Source organism: Perca fluviatilis, chromosome 18, assembly GCF_010015445.1.
Source record: "Perca fluviatilis chromosome 18, GENO_Pfluv_1.0, whole genome shotgun sequence".
NCBI lineage: Eukaryota > Metazoa > Chordata > Actinopteri > Perciformes > Percidae > Perca > Perca fluviatilis.
This window is the reverse complement of record NC_053129.1, coordinates 18,761,417-18,776,261: the sequence shown is the minus strand read 5'-3', so window position 1 is coordinate 18,776,261 and position 14,845 is coordinate 18,761,417. Positions and strand designations below refer to the sequence as shown.

The following is a 14,845-nucleotide window of genomic DNA, read 5'->3' as shown; positions in this document are numbered from 1 at the left end:
GTCAGTGAGACCGGTGATTAATCTAACAAGTACAAGACAAACAAAACTTACAGAATATTGCTCAAAAAGATTGCAGAAAACAAGCTAATTAGAGTGCCACATTAATTAAATTCTGTGAAAATTAAAGCTCTTAAAATGCTGTTTTTTTTGTTTGTTTTTTACTGGAAAGGAAGAGAGATGAGCTCAAAGACACCACTCCAACTGTCTGCACAATCTGTGGATTTCAAAAGCAACTGCAAAAGCCACAAAGTAGTACGACAGATTTTTTTAATGGAGAGTTTGGCACGCACAGTGGGTGTGAAGGGTGGGAGCAGGGTGGGTATCAAAAGTGACACAGCTGGTGACTATTTTATAATCCTAATCTGACCCTCCCTCTGGGCTGTTCCCAGCCCCCCTCCCACACACACACACACACACACAATACCTTAGTGTCCATGAGCACGGGCTTAATGCCAAAGAAAGGTCTCATAGCCATTCCTGGGACAATCTCTGCGTCTGGTTCTGATGGCCTTGGGGTGATGCAGATGCCACCTGTCTCTGAGAACACAGAGCCAACAAGGCAGATTATAAATCTGCTGTTATTCTATTTGCTGTCAACAAATCATGTAAATAGACCAAAACTGGTCAATTTATCTAACTTTTCAATTAAAAAAAAAAAAAGAAACGCTTCTGACTTCCCTACTCTGTCTGTGGCCTTGAGCCTATTGGTTCCTCCTGAAGATGTACATCTTAAATTAAATTAAATGTCAGAAGAATTGTTATATCAGGAATACGGATTGAGAGTTACCTGAGCGGAAATACAAAACTGCAAATCACTATTTTTTAGAAGCAATGAAGATGCGTCTAAGCAAAGACGAAAAAGTGAAATGAAAGGGACAGGAGAAAAATATAAATGACAGAGCCAACTAACAGTCTGTAAATCTAGCATAAGCCCTTCTCATTGCTACAGCTGTAGATTACATACATACTAACTAAATTAAATTAGGTTTGCATGGACCTCAGGGATCCCCTGGTAATCCGCTTGTTGGTGTTGGTGGCAACAGTGCCGGAAACAACAGAGGGCAACGGTTATAAAGTAGGACACAACAGATGATCCCACAATAGTATTAAAAACTGGAATCTTGTTCAAATCAACCGTTTACTGCCATACTATACTAGGACTGACTTTATGGCAAACTATACTAGGACTTTTTATGACTTTGTATGACATAATACACTATCTTTTTGTGACTTTTTTTCAACATCCTTTTACTATGACTTTTTTTTTAACAAACTATACTATGACTAACCTTTTTTCGACATACTATACTATGACTTTTTTCGACATACTACTGAATACTGACTTTTTTTTAAATACTATAGTATGACTTTTTTATGACTTTACAAAATACTATGACCTTTTTCATCACAATGACTTTTTTGACATACTATTCTATGACTTACTAGAATTACTTACTAGACATACTACTGTATACGTTTTTTTTTGTCGACATACTATGACTTTTTTCGACATACTATACTATGACTGACATACTACACAGACTTTTCGACATACTGTACTATGACTTTTTTCAACATACTATAATGACTTTAGGACTTTTTTGACAAACTGTACTGACTTTTTTGACATACTATACTATGACTTTTTTGACATACTATACAGACTTTTTTTTAACATACTATACTATGACTTTTTATGAAATTTTTCAACATGCTATACAATGACTTTTCGACTTGCTACACTGCCTTTTTATGACATACTATGTTTTTCAACATACTATTAAACAATTGTTTTAAACTTTTTTCAACATACTACACTATGACATTTTTTGACATACTGTTCTGTGACTTTTTTCCACTTTTGATGTGGAAAACAGTCAAGAAAAAAAAACAGTCATAGTATACTATGAATTTTTTCGACATTATTCAACATACTATACTATGACTTTTTCCGACATACTAAACTGACTTTTTTCGACTATACATACTGTACTATGACTTTTTGTGATATTTTTCGACTTACTATATTTACTTTATTGAATATGACTTTTACTACTTTTTCGACATACTATACTATGACTTTTTGTGATATGTTTCGACCTACTATATTGACTTTTTTCAACATACTATACTATGACTTTTTGTGATAATTTTCGACCTACTGACTTTTTCGACATACTATGACATTTTTTCTAATTTTGAAACATGCTATACTAGGACTTCTTTTTCTTTTTTTGACATACAATACTATGACATTTTTTTGACATATAATACTAGGACTTTTTTTCAAATTTTGCAACTTGCTATACTAGGACTTCTTTTTTCGACATTATACTATGACTTTTTTTCGGCATACTATACTATGACTTTTTGTGATATTTTTCGACCTAGTATATTGACTTTTTTCGACATGCTATACTATGACTTTTTGTGATTTTTTTTGACATACTATACTATGACTTTTTTTGACATACTATACTATGACTTTTTTTTCGACATACTATACTATGAATTTTTTCGACATACTATGACATTTTTTCTCTTTTTTCGACATACTATACTATGACTTTTTTTCGATATACGGTACTATACTATGACATTTTTCCAAATTTTGCAACATACTATACTATGACTTCTTTTTCTCTTTTTTCGACATATTATACTATGACTTTTTTTCAGCATGCTATACTATGACTTTGTGATTTTTTCCAGCATACTATACTATGAATTTTTTCAACATACTATGAGTTTTTATGACTTTTTCAACATAATATATTATGACTGTGGGTTTTTTCAACATACTATACTATGACTTTTTTCAACATACTATAATGACTTTATGACTTTTTTGACATACTATACTATGACTTTTTTGACATACTATACTGACTTTTTTTAACATACTATACTATGACTTTTCGACTTCCTACACTGCCTTTTTACGACATACTAGGTTTTTCAACATACTATTAAACAATTTTTTAAAAACTTTTTTCAACATACTATACTGTGACTTTTTTCGACTAATATGACTTTTTTCGACATGCTATACTATGACTTTTTGTGATTTTTTTCCCACATACTATATTATGACTTTTTTTCTACTTTTTCGACATACAATACTGACTTTTTTCAACTTACTATACTCTGACTTTATGACTTTTTTTCGACCTGCTATACTATGACTTTTTGTGATTTTTTTCCGACATACTATACTATGACTTTTTTGACATACTATACTATGACATTTTTCCAAATTTTGCAACATGCTATACTAGGACTTCTTTTTCTCTTTTTTCGACATAGTATACTATGACTTTTTTCGACATACAATACTATGACTTTTTTGACATACTATACTATGACATTTTTCCAAATTTTGGAACATGCTATACTAGGACTTCTTTTTCTCTTTTTTCGACATATTATACTATGACTTTTTTTCGGCATGCTATACTATGACTTTGTGATTTTTTCCGACATACTATACTATGAATTTTTTCAACATACTATGAGTTTTTATGACTTTTTCAACATACTATACTATGACTTTTTTTTCCACTTTTTCGACATACTATACTATGACTTTTTTTTCCACTTTTTCGACATACTATACTATGACTTCTTTCTCTTTTTTTCGACATAATATACTATGACGTTTTGACATACAATATTACTTTTTTCGACATACTAGACTGACTTTTTTCCACTTTTTCGACATACAATACTAACTTTTTCCACTTTTTTCAACATATTATACTATGACTTTTTTTCGACATGCTATACTATGATTTTTTGTGATTTTGTCCGACATACTATTCTATGAATTTTTTCAACATACTAGACTATGACTTTTTGTGATTTTTTTTCAACATACTATGACTTTTTTTCCACATTTTTCGACATACTATACTATGACTTTTTTTCCACATACTATATTATGACTTTTTTTCAATTTTTTTGACATGCTATACTATGGCTTTTTTTCGACATACTATACTATGAATTTTTTCAACAATCTATACTATGACTTTTTTTCCACTTTTTTCGACATACTATACTATGACTTTTTTCGACATACTATACCCAGACTTTTTTTGAAATACTATACTATGACTTTTGACGTCTTTTATGACACTATACAATGATTTCTTTTAATCATCAATCAATAATATTTGTCACATACAGTATACAATTCCAGTGAAATGTTATCCCCTCAGCTTTTTCAACTTGCATGCAGAATGTGGCTGTCAGATCGGCACACAGAAAAAAAAGAGTCTCCCAAACGAATGGCAACGCCACTCAAGGATCCAGCCAAGTCTCAGCGAAAGGACACCACAGCTCCAAAAATCCTGCTGGAAACCAACAGAGGCCATCCAGCTCACCGTTCGATGCCTGCACACTGGCCACAGAATGGCAGAGTCGGAAGAAGACTGGAAATTTGTTTTCCCGATCCTGATGAGGATTTCATAGCCACATGCCATTACCGTCTAACGTCAACCACATAAAGCACAACTAATATTTGGAAGAAAGACAATTCAACATATGTTTTGCAGAGCTGTTTGGCAAAATCCGGAAGGTGCTCCGGGATGCATTTTCTTCAAAAGTTTACAATTTATGTATACTTTGTCATATGAATTGTCTATACTATTGTTCCATTATGTTGACTATACTGTACACTGGCCAGTTGTTTTGGAAGAGGGATCCCTGATTAGTTTCTCTTCCTGAGGTTTCTTCTGTTTTTCCCCCATTAAAATTTGTTTTTTTTTTGAGTTTCTCCCTTATCTGTAGTGATTCTGAAAAATAATATATCTCAGTATAGAAAAAGACTGTATAGTATGTCGTGACCAGTCATAAAAAAGTCATAGTATATTGAAAAAAGTCAAAAATTCTTATTATTGTATGTCGTAAACAGTCATGAAAAAAAATCATAGTATAGCATGTCAAAAAGTCAAAAAAGTATGGTATGTCGAAAAAAGTCATATTACGTCGAAGAAATGTCCGTATGATCAGTCATGTGGAAAAGAGCAAAAAAAAAATTTCATAGTATAGTATGTCGTAAAAAGTCACGAAAAAGTCAGTATAATATGTCGAAAAAAGATTTAAAGAAGTCATAGTACAGTATGTTGAAAAAAGTCATAGTATAATATGTCAAACACGTTATAATAGTGGGTCGAAAAGAGTCAGAATTTAGTATGTCGTAACAAATCATAAAAAAAAATCATAGTATAGTATGTCGAAAAGTCATAAAAAAGTTACAGCATACTATGTGGAAAAAACTCAGTCATAGTATAGTATGTCGAAAAAATTCATAGTATAGATGTCAAAAAAGTCAGTATAGTATGTAAAAAAAAAAGTAATTGTATAGAATGTCAAAAAAAGTAAAAAAAAAAGTCGTAAAAATCATGTTATAGTAGGTTGTATAAAGTCATGTTATAGTATGTCTAAAAAAGTCATTAAAAAAAATCAGATATGTTGAAAAAACTATATAGTAAACTAAAAGTATGTATGTCATACAATAAATAAAAACTTAGTGTAGTATGTCGAAAAAAGTCATAGTATGTCAAAAAAAGTCAAAAAAAACATAGTATAGTATGTTGTAAAAAGTCATTGTAGTAACTCAAAAAAATAATGAAAAAGTCATAGTATCGTATGTTGAAAAAAGTCATAGTATAGTATGTCGAGAAAAGTAAAAAAAAATCATAGTCTAGCATGTCTAAAAAAAGTAATAAAAAAGTCAGAATGGTATCTCAAAAAAAAAGTCATAGTATAATATGTCAAACACATTATAGTATAGTATGTCGAAAAGAGTAAAAAAAGTATAGTATTTCAAAAAAAGTCATAGTACAGTATGTGTAACAGGTCATAAAAAAGTCATAGTATGGTATGTCGAAAAAAGTCAGTATAATGTGTCAAACACGTTATAGTATAGTATGTCAAACAGTAAAAAAAAGTCAGTATTGTACGTCATAAAAAGTCATAGTATAGTATGTTGTATCAATTAAAAATCATAGTATAGTATGTTGTAAAAAGTCATAAAAATCATATGTTGAAAAAAGTCAGAATAGTATGTTGAAAATACATACATTAGTATGTCGTAACAAATCAAAAAAGTCATAGTATAGTATGTCGAAAAAAGTAAAAAAAAACCTAGTATATAAAGTATGTTGAAAAAAAAGTTATAGTTAGTCAAAAAAGTAATAGTACGTGGAAAAAAAAGTCTTAAAAAGTCATCAATTCATAAAAGTCATAGTTTTGTCAAGAAAAGTCTAAAAGTACGTTGAAAAAAGTCATGCTGTAGTAGGTCAAAAAAGACGTGTTAAAAAGTCATAGTATATGTCAAAAAAGGCATAGTATAGTAGATTGGAAAAAATTCATAGTGTAATATGTCGAAAAAAACTATGTCAATAAAACGAAGAAGTATAGTAGTATAGTATGTTGAAAAAGTAATAAAAAATAGTATAGTATGTCAAAAAAGGTCAGTGTATTATGTCGAAAGAAAAGTAATAAAAAAGTCATAGTATAGTATGTCGAAAAAAGTCATGTCGAAAAAAGTCAGTGTAGTATGTTGAAACGTCACAGAAACACAGTCGAACACAGTCATAAAAAAATCTAAGTATATTATGTCGTAAAAAGTCATAGAATAGCATGTCGACAAACACAAACGTTATATGGTGTGTCAAAAAAAGTCATAGTATAGTATGTTGGAAAAGGTCAGTGAATGTCGAAATAAGTCATAAAAAGTCATAGTATGTCATACAAAAGTCGTAGGATAGTAGGCCATACAATGTCATTAATAAAATATCATAGTATAGTAGGTCATTAAAAAAAATCATAAAAAGTCAAAACATCTTGTAAAACTTCATAGATAGAGGATAGTCAGGTATGTCATAAAAGCCATAGTATAGTAGGTCATTTTCAATTTTTCAATTTCATAAAGAAAGTCATACTATGTCATAAAAATTTCATAAAAAGTCATAGTATATCATAAAAATGTAATAAATAATTTATAAAAATAACATTTTTTTTTCTTTTTCACGACATCCTGTGTCCTCTTACCTCTCTAGTCCTGATAATGCAACATGCGGATCAAAATCTAATTTTCTCTCTAAACAGGCTACTCGCTCCCAGATCAACCAAATGGCATTCATGAATAATGCCACTTAGTCTTAATTGGAAACACTGGTCCAGGAAAATAACATCATATAATCCTTTTTTACTGAAGTAGGGTATTTGGGTCATATCTGTGTCTGTAATACTCAAGCTCATGATGCTCTGATGTTTAATTATCATCCATTAATTATAGATTTCTGCCATTTGTATGGTAATTAATGTAGCTTAACTCCATTTGGTCATTACTTAATCTAATTTGGAGGGACAGAGGATGAAACACTGTCAGTCGGGTCCTGTGTTCATCCGCAAAATTAATTTTATTAGCAAAATCAGCTGATTACAAACATGTCATTATATCCCATCATAAGCTACTTTAGTAGTTGTTTTTTGGAGTGACATCAGAGGTTATCTATACATGAAGGACACATTTGTTGTGTCACACCCAGTGCAATTACTGTAATTATACTGTCACTGTAAAGTATTAGTCAGTAAGGTATACAGTATATACTTTCTATACATTTTGCAAACATTTTATATTTTCTATTTCTCTATGTTCAATTTGGAGACCAAATTTACATTTGTCATGGGTTTGGTAGATCAGGGTACAAACTGTACTATAGAGACTCATCTGATAGTAGGAAGTACATAGACTGATCTGAGTCTCTCCAAATGATCAACATAATCCATTTTGTGACGTGGCTCTTTGGCAGCTACGGTCATAACATCTGCTCTATGCGGTCACAATGTAACCAAACTTCAACTGCGTTATGTGAGCATTTTCAAAAACAAAAGCAGCGATGAAATTATTGCCAGCTGCATTTATGTACAAGGTGTTAATGTTGACTTTTATTATAATTCAAAAAATGTTTTTGTGATAACAATTTATTAATTTATTTTTTAAACAGCATACAGAACATACAATTCGCAACATGAACTGGCTATCATTAAACCAGTCTGGACCCAGCTTCTTATGTGCTTATCCATCCCCCTTATTGATCCATCTCCGAAAACATTTAATCTTGGGCGGAATGAAACCTGGGTCTCTGCAATCTGACATAGGTTATCATGTATCACGGTCCTAAATTCCTGGACCTTATCACAGGACCATCGGATATCAAGTAATTGGCTGTTTTACATTTCCAACAATTTGGTCTTTGGTCTTTCAGACCAATTCTAAACAATCTGGAGGGAGTCCAATAGAAGCAATGCATAATCTTGAACTGAATGAGAAGCACCCTAACATCGCGTGACATACGTTTTATTTTTCTACAGATTCTGTGCCACTCTTCATCATCCAGTGTAATACTCAGATCCCTCTCCCATGTCTTTTTTAGGGCTGACCAGGCTCAAACCCCCAGGTTCTGCATAAGCATAGAATAATACCTAGAAGCCTCATGACCTTTTCCATATTTCAACAACACCTTATCTAAACATTCTGTTGCCTTCGGGGCTGAAGAACTGGATCCAAAAATCCCCACTAACAGATGGCAAAGTTTTAAATATCTAAAAAATTGAGATCTAAGTATTCCAAATTGCTGTACCACATCCTTAATGGATTTATATATGCCACTGAGATACAATTTCCTTTTCCAACTAATCCCTCCAAAAAAAAGAGATCTACCAATACATAACTTTAGATTTTGCCAAATACTTGATGAAGTATTAAGATAAGGATCCAGTTCAAACAGCCGTACACTATCCAGAGCTCACCCCTCGCCCCACTAGTCCACCATTAGGTCATGTGACACTCCATTTTAATTCAATATTAAGAAAAAAAAAGGTTGAAGTTGAGATTTAGTTTGAGCCTCTGCTCCCGAAATCAGATGTTCTACTCTGAGAGAGAAACATCTGTTTTGATTCAGGAGCCGTGAGTGTGTGTGTGTGTGTGTATGTGTGTGTGTGTGTGTGTGTGTGTGTGTGTGTGTGTGTGTCCAAAGACAGCATGTTCTGTACACACCCACGTACTGTAATATTGTGCATGTGTACGCACACGACCACAGTTGTGTTATGTAACACTGTTATTGTTAGAGAGACAGAGCAGACTGCTTTCCCCTTTAAGACTGACTGACCGGCCGTTATAGTGCCTGCAGACGTGGCTGTCTTCAAGGAAGAGTTTGTGAACTTAACTGCTCTTACAAGCGATGAAATGTACTAACAGCATGAGACAAAATCAAGTTCAATTTAAGCACAATAAATTTGATAATTTGATAGATTTAAATTGACTCGCAATTTTCTGGTTAAAGGGATTTGTACTTGACAAATGACCCAACTGATAGGACCATGGTAAACCATAAGACGGAGAGAGTGGTTTGCTTGTGACAGTGTTGACAAGCAATAGCTTATAAATCCCACACTTCAGTGTACAGTAGTCCCAGTTACCTGTTTGCCACCAGGTGTCCACCACAGGGCAGCGTCCGTCCCCAACCACTCTGTGGTACCACTCCCAAGCTTCAGTGTTGATGGGCTCACCCACTGCACGCAGACAAGGACAACTTCAATCAAATATGTAGTCATATATTGTTTTTGAGCACTTTTTTCAGTCCAATACATTTTTATATTTATATATATATATATATATTTAGCAACAACAACACAATTCATTTAAAAAATATATATAACAAGATGCCTGTGTTTGTACGGAGGAATTACATTCTTTATGTTACGCTTTGTGCTTTAACCCATATGTTTCATGATTCAACCGAACAGGTGGGGTTGTGTGCGTGTGCATGAGTATGATCTCCTGGCATGCTGGGCTTTGCTATGGCATGTTTACATACCAGCCAGGTTTGACTTTCTAATATATTTTCAGTATGTAACATGCGTGTGTGTGCTTATGGGAACGGAATCTGTATAGTGACTCTACAGTACACAACACAAACAATGTGAACCATCAGCATGAATCTTTACATTTGTGTTTGTACACATACTGTATTTGATGTGGACAAGTGTCATCTGGTTTACATGACAGGTTGACTTGGATAAATGAACTTGATGCATGCTAACTCATTGTTATGAGAAAAGTCACTACAAAGTCAGACTACAGCTGTGATAGTGAGTGTGATGAAATTACATCCCGGTGTTACATCTGTCAACCATCACCGCTCAAAAACAATACAATGCACTGTGAGGGATGCTGCACTTACTGTAAATACCTATCTGACATAAGCTTTTGTTTCATTTTTTAATTTTAAAATAATATTATTAGCACATGCATAGAAACATCCATTTAACTTCTAGAGAAAAAAATCCTTTTCCTCCCTCCTTTTATTTTTTTACAATCTAGGTCCTATCTGTGGCCATAATTACAATTATTGTAACATTTTGCTGATCAATATCCATCTTAACCCAATTATGTAAACCAAATTATTTTGAAATAAGATGTGTCCATTATACTAAAGTATTAGTAGTATTTACTGTAGTAAATACTACAATCCATTGCATTAAAAAGCTGTGTTCATATATATATATATATATATATATATATATATATATATATATATATGTGTGTGTGTGTGTGTGTTGTTGCATATGTTTACAATGCACAGTTTGGGAAATAAAAAAATTAAAAATGTATTCAAAATTCAAATTTGTTTTTACATTCAAATGTGCAGATTATCTGGTTAAATTGTCTGATTGCTTGCGTTACTTGTTGGACTCTAAATCTCTTAACGTTACCGGAAAATGTAAATAAAATGGAGAGATGCCATCACTTCACAAATGAGAACCAGGTAAAAACAAAATGTTCCTTTTATGGTGAGCTGTTGTCATAATAGCGTTTCTAAGTAAAATGTTTGGCCTACCAGAACCGAGAGTTTTGAGTGTTGAGCGGTCGTATTTGTGTACCCACTGGTCTCCGTACTTGAGCAGCAGGCGGATCGCTGTGGGAGCCCCGTAAAACTGGTTTATCTTAAGTCTCTGAACCATCTCCCAGTACCTTCCTGTGAACAACAAAACATGTCAAAGGTAGCATGGGCCAAAGAGATATTCTACAATGTGTTATAAAGATACTGAAAATCTGAATCAGGAATTAGGGTAAAGCAGTGAGAAATAAAGACTTTAACTACAAAGTGTGTTTAATCCTTATTAGTGTTCTTGTTTCTCATTGAAAATAACTTTGTGTGTGTGCTGACACACATGATGACTGCATACAGAAGTCCTAATTTTAGTGTGGAATGTATGGCCAAGTTCAACTGTAAACAGTTATTCATAGACAAAGACACGAGAATGCAGAGCTCTTGACAAAGGACAGGAATACTTACTGTAGAGGACTTCTGCCAACATTCTTTACACAGACCCATAACATTCTGTATTAACATAATCATAGAAATGTCATCATAATGACACAATTAGAACAGATAAATACATATCTCCTTAGGTGAACATGTGACAGATTGGAAGGTTAACTGTGCAAATGGAGGTATATTGAATTTTTGTCATGTAAGAGTTTTCTTGGACAACCAGCCTGATACATTCATACATTTGCCGATGTTCAATCGTACCTGGGTCGGGGTAAATGGGAGTGCTTTCAAACAGGACAGTGGTTCCCCCGTTGGCCAGAGGCCCGTAGACACTGTAACTGTGTCCTGTTATCCAACCAATATCTGCCACACAGCCGAACACATCTCCATCAGAGTAGTTGAAGACATACTGGTGATGAGAGGGAAACATTGATGGGATGATTGGATAAAAACATAAACCATCTACAGAATAATAATCTTAAGAACATTTGCTTAAAATAATGGTTAACAGATTGAGAGACACTACTGTTTTGCCTATTATACTGCTAAATACCCGTTTAAATATATCGCTCAAACTCACTACTTTACATAAATAGATAATGCTAAAACTAGACTACACTATGCTTTAATGAGACTGAGATTTCCTCACTGGATTATGGATCACATTTTGTCTGTCCCAAGGTGTAAATGAGTAGCTACAGACTTCATGATAAGAAATCGCTCTACACAATGCAGGCGCAGGTCATGGTTGATGTTTACTTTGTGTGTGAGTGCAGCATACAGCAGGTATCCAGCCTGAGTGTGCACAAGTCCTTTGGGCTTCCCTGTGCTGCCTGATGTATAAAGGAGGAACAAGACGTCCTCACTGTCCATGGCAGCAGGCTCACACACCAAATCCTCCTTGAGCATCTCCTGCATGACATGACGACTTTAAAGGACCTTTTCTTAAAAGTCAGACTTAGTAAGCACAGCAGAGTAATAGTATATAGAGTATGGTATATTATGAGTAATACATTTTTTTATGATGTTAGAAGAGAACATTTTAAAAGGCATGTAAGGATTAAGGATTAATTGCTGAAACAATTAGCTGACAGAAAGTCCATTTAGCAGCTCTTCTGGAGCTTTCAATCGTATCACAGGATCTTGCTCAGCAGATGGAGATTGCCTAAATGTCAGGACTGAAGAAAGCTGAAAGAACAGCTACTAATGGAGCTGATGGTGAGACTGTTCTGTCAACTGATGTTTCCAACACCTAGAATTATCAGTTAGTAGACTCAAAATGAACCACCAATTTTGATTATTCATTTTTAAAGTCAACATTTTTTAAATCTTGTTTTTATTCAGGGACAGTGTAGTCTTCTGCTGTTGGCATTCATATATTAATCAAGTTCTGATTGACTTTCTGCTCTCTCACCTCCTCCATCACGATGTCTCTGGCTGTCATGGCAACCGGATTATCAGTTCTCATGGCAACGAACACCTGCTGTACTGTCGGGCAGCTCTGAAGTGCTGTATCCACCGCCTTTTTCAGCTCGGTGACCTTACCCCCTCTGACGCCCTGGTTCACCGTGATGACGGTGCTGGACTGGGCTGAAAATGTGGTGTATGCAGTGGTGGAAGAAGTATTCAGATCCTTTACTATAAGTATGTAAATATCTTCAGGAAAATGTACTTAAAGTATTAAAAGTAAAAGTACTCAATACAGAAAATGCCTCACATTTTAGAAAATGTAAACGATCAAAATAGTTCTGTCAATCAAGTGTTTAATTGGCTAATCATTTCACCTGTACTTGTAGACCATTACATTGTTGGGTAGTTTAATTTATAATAAAACATCATATTTTATAAACTACATAATATTAATTAATTAATACATAATTAATTTGTAAAGTAACTAGTAACTAAAGCGGTCAGATTAATGCAGTGGAGTAAAAAGTACAATATATTTCTCTTTGAAATGTAGGGGAGTAGAAGTAGAAAGTGGCATGAAAAGAAAAGACTCAAGTAAAGTACAAGTACCTGAAATTTGTACTTAGTAGTACTTGAGTAAATGTACTTACATTCTACCACTGGGTGTACATAAAAAAAATGTTATTGCCAGTTTTACTTCCTACTTTTTAATTCAATTTCAAACTTAAAAATCAAATAATATGAGGAAATACTAACGTTAAAATAACTAATTTAACTAACTGTATTTCTGACAGAAATTCAACCTTATTGTATTGGATGCTATCATCAAACCACCAAACACAAAATGTCTTAAACATATTGGGCTCTTTTGCTGCTAAATACATTATGTTCACACCAGCTAACTTGCTTGAATGTTTGGTGCTGATGTTTATTAAAACCAAAACATTGAGCTGGTCACACTGTCTCACCGTCTCTGATTCGCTCAGCGAGCGCCTCGGCACTGAACCCCGCAAACACCACGTTGTGTGCTGCACCGATACGGGCACAGGCCAACATGGACGCCACAGCCAGAGGGCATGGAGGCATGTAGATGGAGACACAGTCCCCTTTCCTCACGCCACGCCGCCTTAGCAGGTTGCCCAGGCGACATGTCATCTCCAGTAACTGCCTGTGAAGAGATAGGCTACCAATGAAGCCACATGAAGGGAGGAGGATAATCACACACACATTACATACCCTACACTACATAATCCAACCTGCTGACCTGTAGGTGATCTTGACCTCTGACCCCGGTTCATCTCTCTCCCAGATCAGGGCCACCCGCTCAGGACAGGCGTGCACGTGGCGGTCCAGACAGTTCACTACATGCGAACATAAAAGAAACCGGATACAAATAGAAAGAAATAGAGATTTTCACATTATCTGACTGATACGTTAGCGTGGTGCGTTCAAGATATTGTTTGGATGCTGATATAATGATGCCTTCGCGGTCTCTTTAGGCCTACGTGTTTTATTTAGAAGTGTTCCTCAAAAAGCAGCATGGGAAACTGCGACTTGACAGCATCGATTAGTTTATTCTAACGACATAATCTACGTAGGCCTATGTCTATAAATCAAATTACTGGTCATACTCTAATGAAACGTAACTTTACAATCTTACCGGACACATTCAGCTTTCCTCCTTCAAACCATTTGATTTCCCCCCGGCTCAGGTCACAGTCCTGGGCCGTGTGGAAAGGACTGATCCAGCTCAGTCTCTGACGCGCCGCAGCGGCCCAGAAGCTGGCGCTGTGGGAGACGGAGAACTCCTGCAGCGCTGAGTGGCCGCTGACGCCTTCAAAGCCCGCAGCTTCGGGCATCAACGCTGCTACGTTACACCTCCATCGACCCAAAACATGGAAATAAGATTTGAAGACACGACGACTGAAAGAAACGACGTACTTTGAAGCGCATCCGCAAGACAGCCACATAATGACAGTAGGCTATAGCCTATTCTGTGCTATCCGAAATGATGTTTATTGCAAGTTATTTTCCTCAAGTTGAAAACTTGGAAACTCCGGAGAGGAAGGCCTAGAGGAGTGATG

General features: G+C 34.6%; 1 protein-coding gene across 2 annotated transcripts in view; it reads right to left on the bottom strand.

Moving 5' to 3' along the window:
- LOC120546187 (acetyl-coenzyme A synthetase 2-like, mitochondrial) overlaps positions 1–14,845 on the bottom strand; it is a 17,686-nt gene extending 2,841 nt beyond the window's left edge. The window contains exons 1-9 of one of the 2 annotated variants that reach the window (XM_039780960.1): positions 14,422–14,845; positions 14,026–14,122; positions 13,730–13,929; positions 12,766–12,941; positions 12,111–12,263; positions 11,613–11,760; positions 10,914–11,051; positions 9,493–9,585; positions 425–537 (exon numbers count right to left, since the gene is read on the bottom strand). In XM_039780960.1, coding sequence (XP_039636894.1) covers positions 425–537; positions 9,493–9,585; positions 10,914–11,051; positions 11,613–11,760; positions 12,111–12,263; positions 12,766–12,941; positions 13,730–13,929; positions 14,026–14,122; positions 14,422–14,731 — 1,428 coding nt within the window. In that variant the 5' untranslated portion in view covers positions 14,732–14,845. The remainder of the gene's footprint in view (positions 1–424; positions 538–9,492; positions 9,586–10,913; positions 11,052–11,612; positions 11,761–12,110; positions 12,264–12,765; positions 12,942–13,729; positions 13,930–14,025; positions 14,123–14,421) is intronic. The other variant, XM_039780961.1, reaches the window with a different exon arrangement.